Source organism: Mesoplodon bidens, assembly GCF_964165515.1.
Source record: "Mesoplodon bidens genome assembly, chromosome: 10".
Lineage (NCBI taxonomy): Eukaryota > Metazoa > Chordata > Mammalia > Artiodactyla > Ziphiidae > Mesoplodon > Mesoplodon bidens.
The window spans coordinates 48,345,417-48,371,261 of NC_138172.1; the positions used below are offsets into that span (position 1 = coordinate 48,345,417).

At 48.6% G+C, this 25,845-nt stretch overlaps 3 protein-coding genes across 6 annotated transcripts in view; 1 reads left to right on the forward strand and 2 right to left on the reverse strand.

Moving 5' to 3' along the window:
* Window positions 1-1,960, reverse strand: part of XYLB (xylulokinase) — a 49,442-nt gene extending 47,482 nt beyond the window's left edge. For all 4 annotated transcript variants that reach the window (XR_014016808.1, XR_014016809.1, XM_081245628.1 and 1 more), the window contains exons 1-2: window positions 1,786-1,960; window positions 475-557 (exon numbers count right to left, since the gene is read on the reverse strand). Coding sequence is in view for 2 of the 4 variants with exons in the window: in XM_081245628.1 (XP_081101754.1) it covers window positions 475-557; window positions 1,786-1,842 (140 nt within the window). In the remaining 2 variants the exon portion in view is untranslated. The remainder of the gene's footprint in view (window positions 1-474; window positions 558-1,785) is intronic.
* A 13,338-nt stretch (window positions 1,961-15,298) lies between these two features.
* SLC22A13 (solute carrier family 22 member 13) lies at window positions 15,299-23,196 on the reverse strand (the record flags this gene model as incomplete). Its single annotated transcript, XM_081247361.1, is given in 6 exon segments — window positions 15,299-15,655; window positions 15,902-15,977; window positions 15,980-16,004; window positions 22,171-22,187; window positions 22,190-22,529; window positions 23,149-23,196. Coding segments are annotated over 6 exon segments (771 nt in total). The 3' UTR covers window positions 15,299-15,390.
* A 508-nt stretch (window positions 23,197-23,704) lies between these two features.
* LOC308623276 (RNA-binding protein with serine-rich domain 1) lies at window positions 23,705-25,729 on the forward strand. Its single transcript, XM_081245454.1, has one exon. It carries the CDS (start codon window positions 23,980-23,982, stop codon window positions 24,895-24,897), a length of 918 nt encoding a protein of 305 aa, XP_081101580.1. The 5' UTR covers window positions 23,705-23,979; the 3' UTR covers window positions 24,898-25,729.
* The last annotated feature ends 116 nt before the right edge of the window (window positions 25,730-25,845 follow it).

Here is a 25,845-nt window from a genome sequence, read left to right on the forward strand (position 1 = left end):
GATATCAATCCCCCCTCCCCCACTCAATGGGAAGTTCTGGGAAAGCAAGGACAATGTCTCCTTTTTGTTCACCATCCCAGCGCCCAGCACAGTGCTTGGTACAAAGTAAGTCTCAACTGATACCTACTATACATATATAAAGCAATGAGTGGAATTCGAAAGGAATGCAGGAGCGTGCATTCTAGGCATAGAAGAAAGGTGCTGAGAGATTTATTAAGACAACCCCTCCTGCAGTTTGAGGAAACCAGAACAGTGTGGTTTATAAATGTAAAAGGTTGAAGGAGGGGGAGTTCCCTGGTGGTCCAGTGGTTAGCACTCACGCTTTCACTTGGTGGGGGGGTGCCCAGGTTCAATCCCTGGTGGGGGAACTACAGTCCCGCAAGCTGCACACGGTACAGCCAAAAAAAAAAAAAAAAGGTTCGGGGAGGACCTCAAAACCAACCCCCAACACACACATGCACACCAGGTACATACCCAAATTCTAGAAGGTCTCTGTCAAAATGCACACTGTCCTCATAGAAGACATTCAGCTCTGCATCAACTGCAACAACTTTTACCTGGAAGGCATTAAAAAAAAACAATGTATAGAATTTTCCTCAGCTTCTACACTGGTCCAGGGATATGAACATCACCAAGTGAAGCCCAGCCCCCTAGAAGTGGTTCAGTCTGGAGACTTCCTTGAGGCTGGGGTGCATCATTGTAACCATGGGAACAGAGGCCTCATCTGGGGACATATCCAAAGACTTAGTAAAACGGAGAAGCTGAGGCTAAGCAGAAACACCCACGTAGCTCAGGGAATTTTTGCCCTCCAAACAGCCAAAGCCAAGATGCTCTAGAGGTAGGTGTCCACAGATGAGCAGGTTCCTGTGCCAGGCAAGGAGGTCTGAGAAAGTCCTAGAGGGGAAGGCATGGGAGGCAAGGTTTTGAGATGTCTCTTGGAGGTCCACGCCTGCAGAGATCTGAGAGGCAAGGTCCCTGGTCTGTTCCCACAGGCCATGGTCAAGGACCAGAGACACATGCCCCAATGGAGCAGACCTCCAAACTCAAGGATACAACTCCTTTCCTGGAAAGATGGAGAAACTGAGGCCTAGCAGGACAATCTGACTTATCCAAGGTCCCACAGGACTTTGATCAGGGATTGGCCTTGCTCCCTTGACCCATCCGAGGAGGGGGATTTCACTGCAATTGTGTTGATTTCCCAAGTTAAGGAGGAGCCGGCCCCTTGGCACCCCAAGCCCAGTTTGAAGACAAATTTTGACTCTGCTTGCCTGTCTGACTGGCCCTGAGAGCAGTACAGCTGGGCACGTTGACCCGAGCACGCTGGTGCCAACCAAGGGCTGTCATAGGGCGGAACAAAGTTCAGGTGTACACTGTGTCCATTTCACTTAAAAAAGAAAAAAAAAAGCTTCTAGCGGTGATCTGGTTGTAGTTCACTGGTTCTGCCTGCGTGTCTACCCGTCTGTCTGGTCCTCTGTTTACAGTAGCTGAGCTCCTTCGGGTCCCTGTCAATCTGTGCCCATGACGGCGTGCGAGCCCTTCGGGTCCCCCCCCCATCTTCCGGGCATTTCCCCGCCACGTGCCCGTGGGTCCCTCGGGAGAGGGACCTTCCTTTCTAGAAGTTCCGGGGTCCAGGCGGGGCGGAGGCGCTGGGTCCCCGGGAAGCCCGAGAGGGAGGTGCGCCCGCGGCGCGGCCCAGGGTTCCAGGCGCCCGGCTCCCCCGACAGCCCGCCCGGCGTCGCGGAAGAAGCGGCCCCGCCCGGCCGGCCCCCGGGCCCGCGCCGATACCTGCTGCGTGCTGAAGTCCCAGCCCAGGCAGCAGCGGCGACCGGCGCGCTCGGCCATGGCCGCGGAGGTTCCAGGAGGCGTGTCGCTCTGTCGGTCCTTCCCGTTGCCGGACTGCCGCCGCGCCCGAACGCTCTGATGCGCCGGGGTCCGCCCCTCGCCCCGCCCGGCCGGACTCCGGGACCCGAGGCCCCCGCGGCCTTGCGCTCTGGCGCCACCTGCTGGTGAACAGAGAGGGAACGCACCGCGGCTCGGCCTCCGCCTGCGCTTCGCACCTGGGCGACCGACGGGTGTCCCCTGCGCAGCCCGCTCCCGCCAATCCCGCCCCGCCCCGCTTCCCATCCAAATGAGTTCCCTGCACAGGCCCGGCCCTAACGCTGCCTGCCCTCTCTCGGAGGACGCCTGGGCCAGAGGATTCAACCTTAAGCCGGCTTGTCCCTGTCTCTCTGGGGGCCCTGAGCCTGGGGACCTCCATGGCCGTCCCTCTCGAGTACTGCAGCGGCTGTCCACTCATGGTGGTGAGTTAGGGGGCACAGGGAAATGTGCCCTGGGGTTGGAGGCACGGGGCTCCAGCAGGCCCTGTCCTGACCCAGTAGATCTGAGTAGTTCCCCAGCTCTGACGTGTGCCGCATCCCACCTCTGCATTTATCCCCAGCCTGACGTGTGCCGCATCCCACCTCTGCATTTATCCCCAGTCTGACGTGTGCCGCATCCCACCTCTGCATTTATCCCCAGTCTGACGTGTGCCGCATCCCACCTCTGCATTTGAAGTCAGAGCTCCTGAGCCACCTCGCCCCCACTTCCCCCGGAGGGGGCTCCTTCGTTCATTCCTGCGGTCAGCTGGTATTCCAGGCACGGTGAAGGGGGATGAAAACCAAAAGCAGACTCACTCCTTTTCTTCCTGGAGCTGAGGACCCCTTCTCTTCCCCTCATTCCACCTAGTGTGTCCCGCAGAAGCCTTCCCAACACCCACCCAGGTGAAATGCTCCGCCCAGGAGCCCCCAGCCCAGCAGAGCCCCTGATGCAATGGTCTTATTACCCATATCTCTCTTGCTGAACTTGAGCTGCTTGGAACCCAGATCCTCTTCTTAGCCCAAGGTCCCAAGGTCAGTGGCAGGGCTAGACCCAAAGCTAGTGAGTTTGGGTGCAGAACTTACATGTTTTTTTTTTTCTTTTTTTCTCTCTTTTTGTTTTTTTGCAGTACGCGGGCCTCTCACTGCTGCGGCCTCTCCCGTTGCAGAGCACGGGCTCCGGACGCGCAGGCTCAGCGGCCATGGCTCACGGGCCTAGCCGCTCCACGGCATGTGGGATCCTCCCGGACCAGGGCACAAACCCATGTCCCCTGCATTGGCAGGCGGACTCTTAACCACTGCGCCACCAGGGGAAGCCCCCAGAACTTATATGTTTAACCACTAAACAAGACAATTTGCTGGGCAGCCTTGTGAGAAGGCCCGTGGCAAAATATAAAAGTCTCTTGAAGGCTGAAGCAGCTGGCTGTTTCTCAAGCTGCCTCACAGGAAGACCTACTCTTGGTCAGGGGTGCCTTCCTCTATGGGTTGTGGCATCTCTACCCCATTCTGGTGACTGGTGACTCATTCTTTCTCGATGTAACAGCATTTTCACTGTGGCCACAAAGACTAGAGGTCTGAGAGCTCATTTGCCTGTTTAAGGAGACTGTACACCCACGATCTGATCCTTTAGCAAGGAATAAGAATGGAAATCTTAATTCCAAGTTATCAACCCATCTCATACTGTCTTCCCTGTTGATGCCCTGAAAAGGCCCAGACAGTAGTAGAGGGGTTTCAGGGAACCCTTGGGAAATGCTGCCGTGGCCTGAGGCTGGCCTTTTGCTTATCAGCTCCAACCTTGAACCTGGCTCCCTGCACCAGGGATTTAGGAACAAAGCAGAAACTGCCCTGGAGGTGTCTCTTCACCATGACCAGGTTGTCCACAGTGCTTAGCAAGGTTCCTTCCCTTATCAGGCCCTAAGGACACCACAGCCTGAGGGCGAGGCAAATCCACAGGAGTCACATGATCAGATTGCCATATAAGGAAGTTCACTCAAGATGCTGTGTGTGGAGAATGGGGGCAAAGGGGAGGAAGGAAAAATGAGTTAGAATGTGGCTGCAGGAGGCCTGAGCTGAGCTAGGGCTAACACCTCAGAGGTGCTGAGGATGGAGACTAGATGGATTCCAGAGATACTTAGGAAGCTCTGGGAACGTCGTGGATTGTGAGAGGGAGCAGTCAAAGCTAATGCTCAGGTTCCTGGTTTAGGTGACCTGGTTGGATAACCGCTGATGCATAACAAAACACCCCCAAACTTGGTGACTTAAAACAATCATCTTGGGGCTTCCCTGGTGGCGCAGTGGTTGAGAGTCCACCTGCCGATGCAGGGGACGCGGGTTCGTGCCCCGGTCCAGGAAGATCCCACATGCCGCGGAGTGGCTGGGCCCGTGGGCCATGGCCGCTGAGCCTGTGCGTCCAGAGCCTGTGGTCCGCAACGGGAAAGGCCACAACAGTGAGAGGCCCGCGTACTGCAAAAAAAAAAAAAACAATCATCTTTCTACCCGTTTTACCCCTAGGTTCTTCATGACATTTTTTTTTTTTAATTCTGTATATATGTGTTAGCATACGGTACTTGTCTTTCTTTCTGACTTACTTCACTCTGTATGACAGACTCTAGGTCTGATAGATAGTGGGAAGCAGCCGCAGAGCACAGGGAGATCAGCTCGGTGCTTTGTGATCGCCTGGAGGGGTGGGATGGGGAGGGTGGGAGGGAGGGAGATGCATGAGGGAAGGGATGTGGGAACAGATGTATATGTATGACTGATTCACTTTGTTATAAAGCAGAAACTAATAAAAAAAAAAAAAAGAACACAGTATATTTTAATCTCTCTAGTAACAAAGCAAATGTCAAATTCATCTGGATTAAATGATAATGAATATGGAAAAAAAAAAAAAACCAATCATCTTTTCTTGTCTCTCAGATGTCAGCGGGTCAGCTGATCTAGGCTCGGCTCAGTTAGAGGCGCGCTGCTCCATGTGTCTCTCATCTTTCCTTTCCTGGGACCAGCAGTGTCCTCCGGGCACGCTCTTCTCTTGAAAGCAGCAGGGCAAGGAATTCCCTGGCGGCAGTGGTTATGAAACAGGAGGGAAGGGGGCAGGGCACGGCCTTTAAAAGCATGACATAGCCATAGGATATGACAAAAACTGGTTAGAACCAACTAGGTCCAAGATGGCAGAATATTCGACTTCCAGTGGACCTTGAGCCTCATCATATGCTCATTGTAATACATTAGCATACGGTAAGTGACACACCCTCCAGCGCCATGACAGTTCTGAGGCCAACCATCAAAGACCAAAAAAGTGGGCGGGGCCCAATTCCTGGAAATCTCCACCCCTTCCCCAAAATAGCTGGAATAATCCTCCCACTCATTAGCCTATGAAATTACCCAGCCCATAAAAACTAACCACACCGTATTATTTCGAGGTCACTCTTGCCTTCTGAGATGGCCCACTCTCTGTCTGTGGAACGTGTTTCTCTCTAAATATTACCTATCACTTTGTCTCTCACTGAATTCTTTCTGAGTTGAGACACAAAGAATCTGAGCCTCAGTTCGTCCAGACACCAGGTGAGTGATTCTAATTAAAAGACCGTGGGTTCAAGTCCCAATCAGAGGTACGTGGTTTCAGTTAGGACTCTGTGCTTCCAATGCTGGGGGCATGGGTTCGATCCCTGATTGGGTAACTAAGATCCCACAAGCCTTGCAGCCAAAAAAGAAAAAAAAGAAAGAAAGCAGCAGGGCAGAAGAAGGCAAGGGCACACTTCTAAGTCCTCCAAAGGTCTAGACTTAGAACTGGCATGCTACCTTTTCACCTCTATGTCACTGGCCAGTCCTGTGGCCAGCCCAAAGGCAAGTGGTGGGGAGGAGGCCATGGCAAGGGTGTGGATGCGAGGAAGGGTGAAGAATTGGGGCCACCAATGCAATCTACTCAGGCCACTACCAGATGGAGGGTGGCTCCATTCTCTGAGTTAGGAAACAGGAGGAGAGGCAGGCGTTGGGGGAAGATGGTGAGTTTTGGGAGGACATGGTAGGTTTGCAGGGCCTGTGGGATGTCTGAGTGGAGATGTTGAACAGGCAGTTGGATACGAGGTCTCCAGCTCAGTAAAGAGGTCTGGGCTGAAGACAATGATTTGGGAGTTACCATCTCCCAATGGGGATGGGCTAGAGTGCACAGAAAGGACTTGAGTGGGACAGATGGAGACCCACCCAGAGGGAACTGAAAAGGATAGTCCCAGTGCAAGAAGAGACCTTGAGAGAGGGGTGAGGTAGAAGCCAAAGGAAGAAACTTCCTGTGAGGTGGGGCTCGACAGCGGTCAAATGCTGTGTGGAAACCTGTCCCTCCGTTTAGCAGTGAGGAGCCAGGTCATTGAAACCTCAGCAAGAGCACAGCCCCATAGGCATTATTTTTGTTTTGCTTTGGTTTTTTTTGGCCACGCCACGTGGCTTGTGGGATCCTAGTTCCCCAACCAGGGACCAAACCCTCGCCCTTGGCAATGAAAACACGGAGTCCCAACCACTGGACCCCCAGAGAATTCCCTAGGCATTAGTTTTTAAGTACTTTTTAAAAATTCAGCACTGTTTTTACAGTTTATTCAGTTATATGTATTCTGTGGTTCCCAGGTGCTCTGGGAAGCTGCAGGGAACCCATAGGGGTGCAATGGGGTATTTTTACTTTTCAAGGGAAACACAGTTATACTCAACCTCTGTCAGGCACCAAGGGAACTGCTAACAAGGTAGTTGACGGTTCCAACATTGGATTGTGCTACATTCCTTTCTAGGATAAAGCATCATGTATTTGCAAAACTGTGTCACGGTGATAAGCAAGTCCTGCAGGAAAATCAAAGTGAAGCAAAATAAGGGCAGCAGTGTCCAGTCTGATCCCAACCTTTGAGGAGTTGTGCAGTGACCAACAGGCACACAACATCCCTTTAGTGAGTAATTCTGATTATTTAAGAATGAAATATATTATTTTCTCCCCCAACTTATGTGTATTATTTTCTTCAAAGAGCTATTAAGTTGTTAGGACATAAGTATATATTAAGCTGTTTGGACCTCACTACTTAATAAACAGAACTGTTAGCCTTTTCTTTTGGCCAAGGAGCCCCGTGACAAAATTGTTGAGATTCTAAGGATGCCATGAAGTGAAAACATGTGGGAACCCCTGATCTACTTGGTTGCTTCTAACAGCTCTATCATATTCATTAGTGTGCTGACTCCAGATTTTACTGTCCAGGCTGCCACTGAGACACACCGGGGTGGACGCCAGTTCCCCACTAATGCAAACAGCACAGTATGGAACACCCTCATCCATGGTCCTATGGACCTGTGTGAGGGAATTTGGGGGGGGGGGTTTACATCCAAGAGTAGGGTTTATACTATGTGTGCATAACTAGTTTGATCAGAGTGCTGGATTACTCCTAAGGATGGCTGTGCTGCACTATACTCCCACCTGGAATGCACAAGAGTTCGTGTATCTCCACGTGTATCTCGTGTATCTCCTATACATGGTACCTGGCATTTACACCCTTTTTGATTTTGCCAGTGTAATAGGTGAGGAGTGGTTTCTCATTATTGCTTTAATTTGCATTTCTCCCATTACTGATGAATTTGAGCATCTCTTCATATACACTCACTAGCCATTTAGGATTTCCCATTCAGTGAATTCCCTGCTTATTTTCTTTGCCCATTTTTCAGTTGGGAATTTTTGTCTTTTTTTATGGATTGCAGGAGTTTCTTATATTTCAAGATATAAGTTCCCAGTCAGTCTTAGATGTTGCAGGTATCTTCTCCCAATATGTCATTTATCTGCTAACTATGTCCATCTTGCCCTTTGTGGACTGGAAATCTTTAATTTGAATATAATAAAATCAATCAGTTTTTCTTCTATTGTCTAGGCTATTTGATCTTGTTTAAGAAGTGTTTCCCCACTCCCAAGCTACAAAGCTATTTTCTGACATTTTCTACAAAGATATTAGCGTACATTTTCTTCTGTTAGCAAGGTCTTTGATTGAATCGAGTTTTCTTTGAAGCTAGGTGTTTGTCAACTGAATATACTACATCATAACACAGAAGTCAGTGAAAACTAATCTATCTGAGGGTAAGCACTAGATATAAACTTTTCAGAGAAAGAAAAAAATTTCATGTAGTAAATATAATAATGAGAACTCATTGTAAAATAGGAAAATGGAGACAAACATAAATTCAGTTCCCATACTCTGGTCGCCAATGAAACAACACCAAACTATCTCTTCATTCTTTGAAGTCTGCATCCACAACATGAATTTTTCTCAAAGTTAACCTTTTTCTTTGAGAAAAATCCTGAAGAAATATGCTTTCTGGATAAAGATGCACTGTTTTTAAATTCCAATATATTTTATCCTGTTTGTGTAAAAATAGCAGACTAGTTTTTATCCAACCCACCTAAAGCTGTGTTCATTAGTACTGATGCTACTCAAACTGTTCAGGCTGATATATATCCTTCTAAATGAGTAGTTTTAAGAGTGAAAAGTTAGGAGTGTACTGGTAGCTTTAATTCCTATCCCTTCCACTTCTAGGACAAAGATAAAATCGCTGAATCAATCAAAAGTAATCAAAAATTGGGAAATGAAATAGACAAATCAGGGACTTCCCTGGCGGTCCAGTGGTTAAGACTTGGCGCTTTCACTGCCATGGCCTCAGTTTGGGAAACTAAGATGACATGGCCAAAAAAAAAAAAGACAAATCAATTATAATTCAGGTTCACTAATTTATTATATCTGTCTGAAATTTTTTAGAAGATGTCATCTTGAGGTATGTCAGAAATTAAATAATTCTTCTCTCTGTTCTATCTCAAAGGTAGTACAAATTTTTTGTAAGATCAGTGGGAAGCTGTTATGATTTTTTTTTGAATTTTATTTTATTTTTTTTGTATGCAGGTTCTTATTAGTTATCCATTTTATACATATTAGTGTATATATGTCAATCCCAATCTCCCAATGGAAGCAGTTATGATTGAAAATAAATGTTTGGAACTACAGCCCTTAGCAGGGCAAACGTCATACAGTTTTGTTTATCCATGTCTGAGGGTGAGGGGTGTCCTGCCTCCAGTTAAATAAGTAACTCATGCAGCTGGGATTAAGATTTTTAAAAGCTGATTTTGTGTTTATGTCTGGAGAAAACTTTGATGGACTTTGATGTTTCAGCAGATTCTAAAGAGCTCTGAGGAGAAAAGTTCTTATTTTCACCAGAGTATGCATAGGCCCGCTGTTTCTGTGTTTTTACTCACTTCAGAAGCAAATTTGATTTAGGAAAATTAAATGTTGGTGTGGATATCTTGCAATTTTCTGGTTTTACTGCATTTGTCCCTTGGGGTCTGTATTTCCCCTACTCCATGAGTGTTTAAAGCAGATAACTAAATCCTGTAGTTCTGTATACGTGAAAGGAGGGTCTGGAAAATATACTCCCAGTTATTAACAATTATCTGTTGGAGTGGGATTTAGAAACTGGTGGTTAGGGGGTGACTTTTGCATTTTAATTCACTCTGTATTGTTGAACTTTTAACTTTTAGACTAAAAGAATAAGGAACAAGAAAACAAGCAAACGTAATAGCAATAATGGGATGGATCTCAAGCTGCTTAGGACTTTTAACTCGTTCTCTTAAATAATTAGGGGGTCAAAGAGTCAAAATACAACACGCTCTTTAGAAAGCAGGAAAATGAAAACATCCCTATCAGAACTTTTGGGACACACATACTCAGAGATAAATGCATATTCTCGAACTCTTTCATTAAAGAGTGAAAAGAAATTAACTAACCCCATGCAGTGGGTAGAACTGTGTGTCTCCAGAATGTTCAAGTTAAGTCCCAGTACCTGTGAACGTGACCTTATTTGGAAATAAGGTCTTTGCAGATGTAAAAAAATTTAAATGACTTCGTACTGGGTGGGCCCTAATCCAATGACTGGTATCCCTATAGGAAAAGAGAAATTTAGTCATATGTACAGATACACACCCAAGGACTCAGGGCAACTATCAGAAACTAGAAGAGGCATGAAAGAATTCTTCCCTAGACTCTCCGGAGGGAATATTGACCCTACAGTACTCTTTGACTGTAGCCTAGAGAACTGTGAAAAAGTAAATTTCCATTTTAAACCACCCAGTTGGTGGTACTTTTTTCAGCAGCCCTAGGAAACTAATATACCCCATTAATTCAGGGGCTATAGAAATTACTCAGCATTTTGATGAACTTCCCTCTATGTATAAAGAAATGCCTGAATTTTACATAACCACTGAAGTTCCATAAACTGCTTACTTCCCTAAACATTATGTCACGGACAGCTTTTCATGTCAGTAAATATAGAGCTTTATCATAAATTGTATTAATTATTTAATCTGAACAGTAGTGTCTCTTAGTAATGACTTAAAGTTTGTTTTCAAAAATTTTGTATTTTTAATGTAACAAAGCTGCAATGAACATCCTTGTGTACACATATTTTCATATTTGGATAATTATCTTCTCCTTTGGGTAAATCTTGGAGGATTCCTGAGTCAACAGGTAAACAGAGTCTAAATATTTGCACATCTTGCCAAACTCCACTCCAGAAAAGCTGCATGATGTGCCCTTCTACCCTCGCGGTGCAGGAGAGCACCTTGCTCTCTGCTCCTTCACCGCTCTGCCCTCTGCTAATCTCTCTTTTTAAAAACTAACATCCTGGGCTTCCCTGGTGGCGCAGTGGTTGAGACTCTGCCTGCCGATGCAGGGGACACGGGTTCGTGCCCCGGTCTGGGAGGATCCCACATGCCGCAGAGCGGCTGGGCCCGTGAGCCATGGCCACTGAGCCTGCGCGTCCGGAGCCTGTGCTCCGCAACGGGAGAGGCCACAACAGTGAGAGGCCCGCATGCCACAAAAAAACAAAAAAACCCCAAAGAACCCCCTAACATCCTTATTGATATATAAGTCACACACCACACAATTAACCTATTCAGAATACAGCACGTGATAATGGTTTCGAGTGTATTCACAGAATTGTGCAACCATTGTCACAGCCAATTTTAGGACATTTTCATGACCCCCAAAAGAAATCCCATTGTTCACTCTTTCCCATTCTCCCCAAACCCTGGCAACCACTCATCTGCTTTCTGTCTCTATGGCTTTGCCTATTCTGGACATTTAAATTAAATGGAATTATACAACAGGTGGTCTCTTGTGACTGGTTTATTTTACTCAGCATACTTTTTTCGAGAATCATTCATATTGTAGTGAAGCTGAGCCCCCTAAAACCAAGTTCCCTTGCCAGGTTTATGATTAATCTCTCTCTATCCAAAACTTTATTCCTTTTCTTGTCCTCTCTGACCTCAGCCCCTTTCTTGTCCCCTCTGACCTTAATCCTGTGCTAATTGAACACTAATCAACCAGAGGCATCTGATGACCAAAACTGCTATTGTTGATAACATGATAACATCATCCATGTACTAAAATTGCTGTTGTAGACATCACCATTAATGTATGAAATCAGGTTGTTTCTCCAAGGCAAGATGAACTCACAGGCCCCTGAGCCATGGACCATCTTGATCAGAGAATTGTAAACCAGAAACATCCTGACCCCTCGAAAGTATGATTTTTAAAATGTCACAGAAGGGGCTTCCCTGCTCACGCAGTGGTTAAGAATCCGCCTGCCAATGCAGGGGACACGGGTTCAAGCCCTGGTCTGGGAAGATCCCACATGCCGTGGAGCAACTAAGCCTGTGTGCCACAGCTACTGTGCTTGTGCTCTGGAGCCCACGTGCCACAACTACTGAGCCCACCTGCCACAACTACTGAAGCCCGTGCACAACTAAGATCCAAAGGAGGAAAAAAAAAACCTCTTAGAAAAATAGAAATAGTAAGGCACTTCCTTAATCTGAGTAAGGCTATCTACAACACATTTACAACAAACATCCCACTTAATGTTGAAATGTTTGCTTTCTCTAAAATGAGGAGTTAGACAAGGATGCCAGTTCATACTACTTCTTTACCATAATGTACTGGAGGAACTAACTAGTCCAGTAAGGCAAGAAAAAGAAATATAAGACATAAACATTGGAAACGAAGAGATAATCTATTTAACAAGGCTGTGGATATAAAATCAATATACAAAGGTCAATTGCATTTTTATATACCAGCAGCTAATGGAAAATGAAATTAAAAAACAAAACCAAAAGATAGCTTTTAAAATAGCTTAAAAAATATCAGGTACCCAGGAGTAAAGAAAGAATACAAGACCCCCTATGGAGAAAACCATAACACTGTAAACTAAAACTTCACTAAAGGACTTGAAGGAAGACCTAAATAAGTGGAAAGAAGATCTAGCACAACTAGAAGATCTAGTTCTTGGATGGGAAGACTCAACATTGTAAATTGTTCTATGGATTCACCATAATCCCAGTCAGAACCCCAACAGGTGTTTTTCATTTTTGTTGTGGAACTTAATGATCAGACTCTTAAGATTTATGTGGAAATGCAAAGGGCCAAGAGAAGCCAAGACCTTTTTTTTTGGCTGTCCTATGTGGCATGTGGGATCTTAGTTTTCTGACCAGGGATTGAACCCACGCCCCCTGCATTGGAAGCCCAGAGTCTTAACCACTGGACCGCCAGGGAGGTCCCCCAAGACCCTCTTAAAGAAAAACAATGTGGGAGAACTTGCTCCTTTGGACATCAAGACTTCAATGCACCACAGTACCCAAGATCATTGTCACAAGAAGACAAACAGGCCAATGAAACAAAAAAGAGAACCCAGGATCAAGTCCACATACACAATCACTTGATTTATGATGACACTGAGAACAGTGGGGAAAAGACCATCTTTCCAACAAGGAATCATGGAAAAATTAGGCATCCATATTTTTTTTTTTTTTTTTTGCGGTATGCGGGCTTCTCACTGTTGTGGCCTCTCCCGTTGCGGAGCACAGGCTCCGGACGCGCAGGCTCAGCGGCCATGGCTCACGGGCCTAGCCGCTCTGCGGCATGTGGGATCTTCCCAGACCGGGGCACGAACCCATGTCCCCTGCATCGGCAGGCGGATTCTCAACCACTGCACCACCAGGGAAGCCCAACATCCATATTTTTAAAAATATGAAACTGTAAAAAAGTTTTTTAGATAGAGTGAAATGGCAAATCAAAGAGGTAGAAGCTATTTGCAACCACATAACTGACAACAGACTTGTCAAGAACCTATAAAGTACCCCTGCAAGTCTGTAAGAACAAGAGCAGACAACCCCAGACAAAGATGGCCAAGAGGGACTTCTCTGGTGGTCCAGTGGGTAAGACTCTGTGCTCCGAATGTAGGGGGCCCGCATGCATGCCGCAACTAAGAAGCCCACATGCCATGACTAAAAACAAAGAAAAAAAGATCCCGAGACTTCCCTGGTGGGGCAGTGGTTAAGAATCCGCCTGTCAATGAAGGGGACACGGGTTCGAGCCCTGGTCTGGGAAGATCCCACATGCCGCGGAGCAACTAAGCCTGTGTGCCACAACTACTGAGCCTGTGGTCTAGAGCCCGTGAGCCACAACTACTGAAGCCCGAGCGCCTAGAGCCTGTGCTCCGCCAACGAGAAGCCCACGCACCACAACGAAGAGTAGCCCCCGCTCGCTGCAACTAGAGAAAGACTGTGCGCAGCAACGAAGACCCAACGGAGCCAAAAATAAATATGTAATAAGTCAATAAATTAAAAAAAGAAAGTAAAAGATCCCACATGCCAGAACAAAGATCCTGCGTGCCGAAACTAAGTCCCAGCGCAGCCTAAATAAATAAATAAATATAAAAAAGAAAGAAGGAAAAAAGCAAAAATGGCCAAGAGGGACTTCCCTGGCAGTCCAGTGGTTAAGACTCTGCACTTCCAATGCAGGGGGCACAGGGGGCACAGGTTCGATCCCTGGTCGGGGAACTAGGATCCCACATGCCGTGAGAAGTGGCCAGAAAAAAAAAATGGCCAAGAAACTTGACCAAGTACTTCACAAAACAGGGAATCCAAGGGGCCAACAGATTTATGGAAATGGAAGTCACGTGTGTAGTTTTAAGTTTTCTGCCAGTCACATTAAAAAAGTTTTAAAAAATAGGTACAATTAATTTTAATATTAATATATCCAAAATGTTATCATTTTTACACATAATATAAAAAATACTGTTTTTTGGGTTTGGTTTGGTTTTTGTACTAAGTCTTTGAAATCCAGTGTGTTTTTTACACTCACAACACATCTCAACTCCGACTACCCACATTTCAAGCCCTCAACAGCCGTATCTGGCTAGTGGCTAGCCTATGGTCTGTTAAAGTATACAATGCCAAACTCTAGGTAATATTAGCCATTGATCAGATAAGCAAACTAGGTCCTATCTGGAACTGACTGACAAATCCTGGCCACCTAAGGAATTTCTAAGTCAAGTAGGGGTGTACTAGGTCTTACCGACAGTCACACCTTGTGGCCATGCTGCCGTAACAGTTTTCTGTCCTGACCCATCTCCTCCTACTGTTCCCTGCAGTACTGGCTGAATCCTTCCAGCAAAGTAATATGAGATGAGGTGTTTAAACATAGCTAATATGTTGGCCATCAGAGCTCATAGACAGGCCTCCCACAGAAAGAGCAAGGGAGGCCTTTAAAGTATCCTTTCGTCCTGTGAGCAGAAAATTTTCGAGACCTCTTTTTCTGGGCCCTTCAAACCCCTCTTTGAAGGCAATCCTGGGAAACTGGGTAAAGAACAGAGAAATCAGAAAATGATATTTTAATACATTTAGAATGGATAAACAAGGTCCTACTGTATAGCACAAGGAACTATATCCAATCTCCTGGGCTAAACCATAATGGAAAAGAACATAAAAAAAAAAAAGAATGTAAGGACTTCCCTGGCGGTCCAGTGGTTAAGGCGCTGTGCTTCCCTGCAGGGGGCCCAGGTTTGATCCCTGATTGGGGGAACTAAGATCCCGCATGCCACGCAACGTGGCCAAAAATAACAACAAAAAAGAATGTGTGTATGTGTATAACTGAGTCACTTTGCTGTACAGCAGAAATTAGCATAACATTGTAAATCAACTATACTTCAATTTAAAAAAAGAGAAAATGATATTTTAAGAGGAAGGCCTGGCACCACCCTCTTGCTGTCCTGAAGCTTGGGAGCACACACCCAAAGCAGTGTGCTTGGGCCAGGGTACCCGAAGCTGTGCTCTGCTGCCCTGCTCTCCAATTCTGCCCAGGAGACCCTGGGCTCCATGAAGGCAGACATTCTTTTCTCTCCTCCCCGCAGAAGCTCCAGCGGTTAGCACCTCCCTGCAAGCTAATAATGATCTTCCAAATAAACTGAGCAGGGAGAGAAGAGCCCGCCCCTACCCTCAGGAACTCTCCTCTCGGGGAGAGAGGAGGTGGAGCCCAGGGCCTGGCCCAAAGATTTCCAGGTCTGACCAGTGGATGAGGAGCCCTGGGCCCTGCCTCGGGGAGCCCCCATGCTGGCTGATTTCTGAAGTGGCAGGATGTGCAGTCTTAGCAAGTGTTAAACTCATTTATTCATTGACTACCCGGTACAGGGAGTGCTGGTGCCGTCACGTTAGGTGCGGGGAGTTGAGTGGGCCCCACAGGCAGCATGGGAGCGTGGCCACCCAGACCTCAAGGCTTCGCTTTGTGGCTGATGGCAGGGGGCCCAGATACCCACGTAGGGTGACGCTGCTGAAGTTATACCCAACGACGGCCGTGGCCACAGGAAAGCTCAGGGCCGTGTAGAGCTCAAAGCCGGGCACAAAGGCTGCGGTCATGCCAAGGATGGTGAAGAGTAGCAGCTGCACCAGGATAGTGGCCTTGCGGCCAATCCTGGGGTAAGAAAGGGGCAGGTTGAGGAGGGAGTCTGTCTGAGGGGAAGGAGGGAGACCCAGCCCCCGGCCCTGCCCTGGGTGCTCTGTCTGCGGGAGGGTGCAGGGCCCCACCTGGGAGCCCCATTGCGGGGAGACAGGGCCTTACCTGGAGACCAGTGAGAGGGGCACGTGGTGGGGAGGAACCAGACCTTGGGCCAGGAACCCAAGAGCGTGCTGGGTTGGGGGAGCTGGTCAAGGTTCTTACCAGTCACAGAGGGGCCCGACGATGAGCGCCCCAGTGAGAAGCCGAGCCAGGTCCACCAACTGGGAGGTGTCCTTCGATGCTTCCGACCACAGACCAGGTTCAGCTGAGGCAGACACATGCAGATGTGAGTCTAGGGGCAGCGAGGGCGAGTCCTTTACCAGCCAGCCCACCCACCACAAACCTCTCAGGACGGGGCAGGCAAGGCATCCCAGGGCACCAGTGTGAACTGAGGGTGCACAACACGATACTTAGAAGTGTAAAGGGAAACACTGTGACCCTCAACATCTGCTTCATATCAAACTACCAGCTCCAGATGGTTCATGCAGTTCTTTTCAGTGACATCATATCTGTGTGAAGTTGTGTTTTTGGCAGTTACTATGAAAAAAAGCAAGCACCATGTGAAACTCAATGTGGAACAGAAAATGAGGGCGGCGGGGTTCAAGGATCAAGACGTTTTGCATTCCCAATACATCCTATTAGGAAGTAATTGCACGTTAGGATGAAATAAAAGTGTTTTCTTTTGATTCGTGTGTATTTTTTTTTAAACAGCTACTGAGTTATTAGTACATAAATCCTTCTTAAGTTGTTTTTTTTTTTTTTTTTGTCATTGTTGTTTTGGGCTGCACTACACGGCATGTGGGATCTCAGTGGGATCATGTGGGATCCCTTAGAGCAGAGATCGAACCTGTGCCCCCTGCAGTGGAAGCATGGAGTTTTAACCACTGGATCGCCAGGGAAGTCCCCCTTCTTAAATTGTTTGGAACAAATTACTTAATATGTGAAACTTTTAGGTATTTTTTTGGCCTGGAGATGCCATGTAAAATTATTGACCCACTAAGAATGTACAGTTTGGGAACCTCTGACAGTCATTAACTGCTTCTTCCTGATAAATGGGGCCTCTTTCCCACAATGGCACCCCTGTGACCTGCTTGGGCCTCTCCAACTTTTCCCAACTGGCTTCAAACCCCGCTGAAACTCCCATCATTCACAGGCAGTCAGAATCCTAAGGAGCCCGCACACACTCCTTGAGGAAAGAGATTAGGATGGAGGAATGTGCAGGCCTGCACACACGCGGACACACACACAGACACATACACACACGATGTGAGGGGGACAACCCACCTGGAGACTCACAGAGAGAACCTGACAGACTGGGAAACCAAGTGATGAAAATATGGGTGTCCATACAAGTCTGTACACTTGTCTACTGCAATGTGCACATAACAATAAGTGCATGTGACTGATATTCCCCACCTCCAACTGTGGGTCCCACAGTGTTTTATGCCCCTCTGCACATAGCTCAGCTCCATATGTTTATGAGGGTATCATGACACATGAGCTATTCTCCAGAGCTCACAGAGGTAGCTTCACAACAATATTAATGCATTCTTTTAAAAAAATAAATTTATTTATTTATTTAATTTTTGGCTGCGTTGGGTCTTTATTGCTGCGCGTGGGCTTTCTCTAGTGGCGAGCGGGGGCTACTCTTCGTTGTGGTGCATGGGCTTCTCATTGCGGTGGCTTCTCTTGTTGTGGAGCACAGGCTCTAGGCACGAGGGCTTCAGTAGTTCTGGCACATGGGCTCAGTAGTTGTGGTGCACGGGCTTAGTTGCTCCGTGGCATGTGGGATCTTCCCGGACCAGGGATCGAACCTGTGTCCCCTTCATTGGCAGGCGGATTCTTAACCACTGTGCCACCAGGGAAGCCCCTGTTAATGCTTTTTGAGCACTTACTCTGGGTTGGGTAATGCACCAAATGTTTTACGTGCATTACCTCATTTTTAAAATTTTATTTATTTATTTATTTATTTATTTATTTATTTATTTATTTATTTATTTAGGCTGCGCCGGGTCTTAGCTGTGGCACACAGGATCTTCATTGCAGCATGCAGGATCTTTAGTTACAGCATGCTGACTTCTTAGTTGTGGCATGTGGACTCTTAGTTGTGGCATGCAGACTCTTAGTTACAGCATGCATGCAGGATCTAGTTCCCTGACCAGGGATTGAACCCGGGCCCCCTGCATTGGGAGCGTGCAGTCTTACCCACTGGACCACCAGGGAAGTCCCATCTCATATAATTCTGACAATGATCCTTGACTTATTATTATATTCCCCCAAGGGTCCCCAATCCCCGGGCTGCAGACTGGTACCAGTCTACAGCCTGTTAGGAACCAGGCTGCACAGCAAGAGGTGAGCAGTGGCGAGCAAGCGAAGCTTCATCTGCCACTCCCCATCACTCCCCATTACGCGTGTTACCGCCTGAATCATTCCCCCAACACTCCCCTCCCTGTCTGTGGAAAAACTGTCTTCCATGAAACTGGCCCCTGGTGCCAAAAAGGTAGGAGACTGCTTTATTCGTCTAAGGGAGAAGAGGTTAAGCAGCTAGTCCTGGCAGTGACTGAAACTGGAAAGCAGTGAGTGAAACTGAGGGAAAGCTAAGGTAATGTTTCCTGAGTGAAGGAATGAGTGAATGAATGAAGGAAGGAACTAATACCTTCAGTCAGATGAATAGCCAATCTCCATTAGTTAACTAACCTTTAGCAAAAAATTAACCAACTCAGGAGACAGCATTTTGCTCCTAGTTCTGTCCTGAAGGACAACTGTTAATTTTATTTTTATTTTTTAAAATTAATTAATTTTATTTTTGGCTGCGTTGGGTCTTCATTGCTACCCTCAGGCTTTCTCTGGTTGTGGTGAGCAGGGGCTACTCTTCATTGCAGTGCACGGGCTTCTCATTGCGGTGGCTTCTCTTGCTGTGGAGCACGGGCTCTAGGGCATGCGGGCTTCGGTAGTTGTGTCACGCGGGCTCAGTAGTTTTGGCTCGCGGGCTCTAGAGCACAGGCTCAGTAGTTGTGGCGCACGGGCTTAGCTGCTCCGCGGCATGTGGGATCTTCCTGGACCAGGGCTCGAACCCGCGTCCCCTGCATTGGCAGGTGGATTCTTAACCACTGAGCCACCAGGGAAGTCCAACAACTGTTAATTTGATAAGAACTTTAAATACATATCAAATGATGAATGGATTGCCCCTGAGAATGAAGTGCAGCAGGACCAGGTACTTGAACTTGTTGTTCCACCCAGTTCTATCCTGTTTGCTTTTTGTCTAGCCACCACAGATTGCTTTGTAGTTAAACATTATTTAAAATAAATAATAATGAACAAAGGCCTGCTGCTGTCAGCCTCTGGAGTCAGAACTGAGTCACTCTGTGTGAATCTGAATCTGTTAGCTGATCTGCTGGTGTCTAGGTTTCCCAAGTACAAAATGGGGATGAAATACATTCCATAGTATCGCCAGATAGGATTAAAGGAATTAACACATATAGCATGCTTAGCACAGTGGCTGTGCTAGGTCAGCAAATGTTAGCTCAGCTGAGGCTGTACTGTCCCCTGTGCCATGAAGCACACAGCTGGTGACACAGGCATCTCAGATACAAGGGGCGGTCATACTCTAAAGGCATGAGTGCTGAGCCATGGGACTCCTCCAAGGCTGCCACCCTTGCTTAGTGGACACCATTCACTACCTCCCTGTAGTTGAGATATCCCTTATCTTATCAAATCCTCATTCTAACTCCATGAAGGCTTATCATTCCCTCTGTTTTGCAGCAAAGACAGAGGCTTGGAGAGGTGCCAAGACCTACCCAAGTTCACGTGCTGGTGTCATGTTGCAGATGGAACAGAGATGAAGAGGGCTCCAACTTGGGACACCAGTTGTCAACCTTCCCAGCCCTAATGCCTACAGTGGAGGGTTTTGTCTGGGGCCTGCCACGATGGCCCACAGCATCCCACCCCCATTTCCTGGAGCAAAACCCATCACATCTCCCTTCCACTGTTCCAAAACCATCAATGACTCCCTTTGGTCTCTAGGAGACAGCCCCAATTCCTCAGCACTGAACCTGAGACCCTTTAAGAGTTGGCTCTTGCCTTTTCTCAACCCCTTTTGTATGTCAGAATTGCTCACAGAGGCCAGGCATTCTCATGCTCCAGACCCTAGAAATGGCTATTCTCTCTGCTTCCCCTTCCCTCCCATTGCTTCCTTCTGTGGTCCCAGGACAGATCACACTGTTGTTGCTGTTCACGGATGGTCTAGTTGCCTTCCTATTCAGAAGTTCGTGTGGACAAGGCTGGGAGTCATGTTCTCTTTTACCAAGGATGGGCACCCAGGAGATGCTGGACAGGTAGGCTGAGAAGGAGAAATGTATTCTGTCCCTCATGAGCACACTGCCTATAAGGAAATATAATTCTTTTCTTCTTAAATTCGGATTGTTTGTATTTCACTTCGCATATGAAGTTGCTGGTTATAATAAGGAAACTTGGGATGTCCCCTCAGAGGAGTCCTCAGTCTGTAGCAGAACCCCTGCTTGTTGATTGGAAACCAAGGTGGTGGACACCTCACACAAGGTAGCCCCAGAGTTTGGGGCTGTCACGTGGTTCCGGGCACAAAGTACCAAAAGTGTACATTGCCCTGAGAGTCACAGTTTTTGGGAGGGTGGGTCCCTGGGAGCCTGTCAGGGAAAGGCCGGAGGTCCAAGGTCCCACCCCAGGGTCAGCAAAGACTAAGTTGGTGACTGAGGATAAAGAGAGAGGCCCCCAATCTTTGAGAACGTCCCATTCATTCCCATAACCTGCCCAGCCCTATCCCAGGCACACCAAGTTCCTGCTGCTTCCCAGACACATCACCTGCTTCCTGTTGCCAGGCCTTCCTTTTGCTATTCTGTCTACAAAGGCCTTCCCCTCTTCTCCATCAACCTTATTCTGGCCCCTGGTGCCCAGCTCACATACCAACTCCTTCAGGGAGTTGCCTGCCCATTCCCTCCCCAGGAGGAAGCAAATTCTAGCCTTAGAGTCCATCTAGCCCTTTGTCCCTCTACAAGGAGCCCAGAAGTTCTCAGAGAAGGTGAATAGGGTGCCTCTGTTCTCTGTTCCTTGCATAGTTAATACTCAGAAGCTGTTGGCTCAATATAATTGCATGAACAGTCCAGCAAAGGCTGTGCACAAGACCTAGAGTTGGCTCCAAGCACTATGGAAGTCTGCCTGGGCTGTAAGGATGGTGACATCTGGCCAGATGGGCAGAGAGTTTATGAGCACATGTAGAGAGAGACACCTCCACAACATCTAAGGACGGATGAAGATCAGACCTATCACGGGTGGGATAATGGGGAGATGATGGAGGGGGCACTGAGGGTCAGACCAGCCTAGGCTGGGCTAGATCCAGGGGCTGGCAGAGTTCAAAGGTGACCTACTCCCCCTGTGGGGTGGAATGAGGGGGAGGGTCAGGAAGAAGGCAGGAGGACACATCCTCAGGCTGCCACGGTTCTGGAGGCAGGTATATGGTCACATATTAAGAAGTGAATGTTTAGTCTCGGGGCTCAAATTGACCTCCACAGAGGTTCAGGATTTGCCACCATTAAGGTGAGAGCTGCACAGATCCCCAACCCCTGCCCCTCAGGTTTCTGGACTATCTGTGCTCTCTCCCATGCCTGCAGGGAACTGGGCAGAAGGTGCCCCGAATGAGAGAGTCCCAGCTCCACCATCAAGTCTTTATGTTGCCCTCGCCAAGTCATCTCCCCATTCTGTGCTCAACCCCACTGTCTGGGAAGCAGCCTTTCTTGCTTTGAGGTGGTTGGAGTGGGGAACTTTCTATTGATCTGCCAGGGTCCCTCCTAAGAGAATGGAGTTAGCAGGAGCAATTGCCCAGTTGTGTGCAGGACAAGTCCTAGAGTCCTGGGTGTCCTTCAGGATCTAAGAGGCAGGCAGTCAGGCAGGAAGAGATCTAGAGAGAGAGGCTGAAGGCAGGAAGCTCAAGGCAAGCAAGCAGGAAGGCAGACGAGTGGACAGGGAAGGGGTAGTATCAGAGGGTTAGTTAAATGCGGAAGATAGGTAAGCAGGCAGACATGCAGAGGTGGACGGAAAGACAAAGGCAAATGGACAGGCAGATGGGAACACGGGGGAGAGAGAGAGAGAGGCATGAGGACAGGAGAACAGGAGAGACAAGAAGGAGGGCCACTGGGCAGACAGGCAGAGGGACAGATAAAAGCACAGGCAGAGATGAATGGACAGATGGACAGACACCCTGGACAAAGGAGATGGATGGAGAGGTAGATGAGCCAACAGGCAGAGGACAGAGAGCAAAACAGGCGGACCCACCGTCATTCAGGCATGGGGTGCAGGGGCAGCCACAGAGGCAGCCACACCAGAGACTGAGGGCATGGGGTCGGGCAGACGAGCTGACCGACTCAAAAGAGGTGGAAAGATAGGCCAAAGGGCAGCCTTACCTCATTCTTTAGGGATGGGGGCCTCCTGCAGGATAGACCCAGTCCGTCTTGCAAGGTTGTGTCTCACTGAAGCGGTGGCTGAGGATGTCCTCCAGGCTGGCACCGTCGGGGGGTGGCTGGAACAGGAGGCAGGGCTCAGGGCTGCCTGCAGCATCCACAGGCACGCTCAGCACCGGCTGCTCAGCAGCGCTCAGGGTCAGAGTCTGGTTCTCGACCCAGGCCACTGAACAGTGGTGGGCCTCATCCAGGACCATGAAGACCTGGGTGAACATGCAGAAGGCAGTCAGGAAGTTGGGGACACTCAGCAGTATCAGCAGCTGTACCTGGAAGCGACCAAAGCCGCCAATGTCAGCCGGGACCTGGGCAAAGGGAGCCACGGTCACTGGTTACCGCCTCTTTAGCTGGGGCCACCAGACAGCTCTGCAGCTCGCTCTGGGGTACTGGCTCCTCGGGGCAGTGGCGGTGCTGTGTTAATGTTTAAAACAGCCTTGCCTGGCCCCACCTGTCACACCTCAGCTCCCCAACTCTGGTCTAGGAATGACAGAATATGATGAGAAAATAGCCCACTCTGACTTGGAGGATCCGAGGATGTTTTATGGACTGTGTGACAGGCACCACAAGAGGAACTTCTCAGGCCTAGCACACAGCAGTGAGCTTTAGCCAAAGGTGACATGGTACACAGTGACAACACACCCTCTAACTGAAACATCCTCTACAATTCACAACAGTGCCAACCCCTCCCATTATGATAGAGTCCAAATTCTGAGAGTAATGTCTGCACTACAAGGCAGTTGCTACTACACTACACTGCGGGGGATAAGTCAGTGGAGCAGCAAGGACCCAGCCTGCACATTAACTTGGCCAACAGCCCAATCTGGTCTCAAGACCCTGAAGTTATTTTCTTCCGCAAGGTCTCTAGCATGTGGTGGTATGCAACAGCAGTTAATCCAAGGGTAGTATGAAGGTCAGGAGACCCACCAAGGGCATAAATGCCTTTCCTTTCAGCAGCAGAACTAACCGGTGCATCTTGATCTCTATCTAATCAAGGAAGAAACCATTAACACCCTCCCAAGACAGAAACAAATGCAAAAGCTACCCAAGAGTAGCCCAACCACCCTGAGCAACCTTGGTGAGCACAGAGGGACAAAGGACAAAGCCCAAGGCCCCGCTGTGGAAGCCCCCCCATTTGGGGGTCAGTCCTATAACCCTGCTGGAGTCGAGGTTGGGATGGGGCACGGCGTGGGGGCTGGCAGGTCAGGAGACTAACAGAAGGCAGGACCTCTGACAACAGGAACCTCCCAACGATGAAAGCCCCATCCTTTTCCCCTGGGGGAGTCTCACTGCAGGTAGACCCAGGGCTTGGAAGGCATCTAGTTCAATCATAGGTGGGGAATGGTGGGATTAAATAGAGCATTAGGGAAAAATACATGCTTGGGCATCACATTCACATATTTGCTTGGTAAGCATCGGAAAGCCATTGTGTGTTTTATTTTGAAACACTTTAAGAGATGGGCAGAAGGGCGCCCTCGCTTCGTCCGCGCTGCGGCGGGCCCAGTGAGGCCCCCGGAATTCGGAGCAGCCGGGAAGTCGGTCTCCGCCCTCGGGGCCCTCTCGCCGGGCTGGAGACCCAGGCCCGCAACGCCGGGCCCTACCCTGGAAGTGCTCGCGGCCCGGCGCCTGGACTGGGGAGTTGCTGCACTTTGGCGTAAATTGCAATCGATTAGGGATCGTTTCTCAGACTCAAGTTAGAAGTGAGAGTTCAGATAAGTGAGGCCACCATTGCTGCTTTGAACACCTCAGAAGGGGAGAATGGATTTATCAGGAGTGAAAAAGAAGAGCTTGCTAGGAGTCAAAGAAAATAATAAAAAGTCCAGCACTAGGGCTCCTTCTCCTACCAAACGCAAAGACCGCTCTGATGAGAAGTCCAAGGATCGCTCTAAAGATAAGGGGGCCACCAAGGAGTCAAGCGAGAAGGATCGTGGCAGGGATAAAACTCGAAAGAGACGCAGCGCTTCCAGTGGTAGCAGCAGCACCAGGTCTCGGTCCAGCTCTACCTCCAGCTCAGGCTCCAGCACCAGCACGGGCTCCAGCAGCGGCTCCAGCTCATCTTCAGCATCAAGCCGCTCAGGAAGTTCTAGCACATCCCGCAGCTCCAGCTCCAGCAGCTCCTCTGGCTCTCCGAGTCCTTCCCGGCGCAGGCATGACAACAGGCGGCGTTCCCGCTCCAAATCCAAACCACCCAAAAGAGATGAAAAGGAAAGGAAAAGGCGGAGCCCTTCCCCTAAACCCACCAAAGTGCATATTGGAAGGCTCACCAGGAATGTGACCAAGGATCATATCATGGAGATATTTTCCACCTATGGGAAAATTAAAATGATTGACATGCCTGTAGAAAGGATGCACCCCCATCTGTCTAAAGGCTATGCATATGTGGAGTTTGAGAATCCAGATGAAGCCGAGAAGGCGCTGAAGCACATGGATGGAGGACAAATCGATGGCCAGGAGATCACTGCCACTGCTGTGCTGGCCCCCTGGCCTCGGCCACCCCCCAGGCGATTCAGCCCTCCCAGGAGAATGCTGCCACCGCCTCCCATGTGGCGCAGGTCACCCCCACGGATGAGGAGAAGGTCACGTTCCCCTCGGCGTAGGTCCCCCGTGCGCCGGCGATCCCGCTCCCCTGGCCGCCGCCGCCACAGGAGCCGCTCCAGCTCCAACTCCTCCCGATAAGCAGGGCCACCGAAGCTCTGCCCTGTGACTTGTATCCCATCCAACTCACTTTTGTCACTCTTCTAGCAAAAGGAGGATCGGTAGCAAAGAAATTCCTCACTCAGGGGCAGGCTTCGAAGGTGAAGGCAGTAATTGCTACATTTCCCTTGGCGGCAGAGTTCCGGCTGCAGGAGTGTTGTTGGTTTGGGGTTGTGCTTATAATGATGCCCTCCAGTTTTCTGGCTAGAAAGCTTCCACATTTCTAGTTCCTGAGGGTCAGTTTAGTGGCAAAGCCAGCAGGGATGAGCAGGGGGCTCCAGGTGGTGGTACAGCCCCAGCCTGGGAGCATGTTTCCCATTCCACAGATGATGGGGGGGCCCATCTGGTGGGCTGGTCGTGCCCTAACCTGTTGGCCTGCAGGGTCCCACAGGAAAGGGTGTGCTTTTACGCAGCTGCCATTCCTGTTAGCCTGGCCCTGCTCCCCTGCTCGAGTCCTCTTCTGACCTCTAGGGCCAAATACCCAAAATGGTTCTTTTCACATGTACTCATGTGTGTGCACACACACACACACAGACAAACCCATGTCTCCCTTTCTCTCTGAAACTGGTAAGTTGAGAGCCAGCTCTGTCGGGTCATCACAGAACCCCCCGTTGTGTTGGTATTCATGGTGGTCGTGCAGGTTACTTTGGCAACATGTACATTGCTTTTTTGGCTTTTATTGTACAGTCACTACTATACATTTTCTGTTTTGAGTTTTGTAACTTTGTAGCATTTTAGATAATATTGTCTTTGTACTGTGTTGTGTAGAGGAAAGAATTGTGTTGAATAAACCTAGGATTAGAGTGCAGCTCCAGTGTTGGGTTCGCTGCCTCCTTCCTGTCCCTTGGCCCCAAAGGCAGCTTCAGTTGTGAGGTAATTAAACATGGTTGTCTAAAAAAAAAAAAAAAAAAAAAAAAAAAGAGATGGGCA

What these genes read in the sequence shown, in the direction of transcription:
- LOC308623276 (XM_081245454.1), top strand. Translation starts at nt 23,980, where the DNA reads ATGGATTTATCAGGAGTGAAAAAGAAGAGCTTGCTAGGAGTCAAAGAA.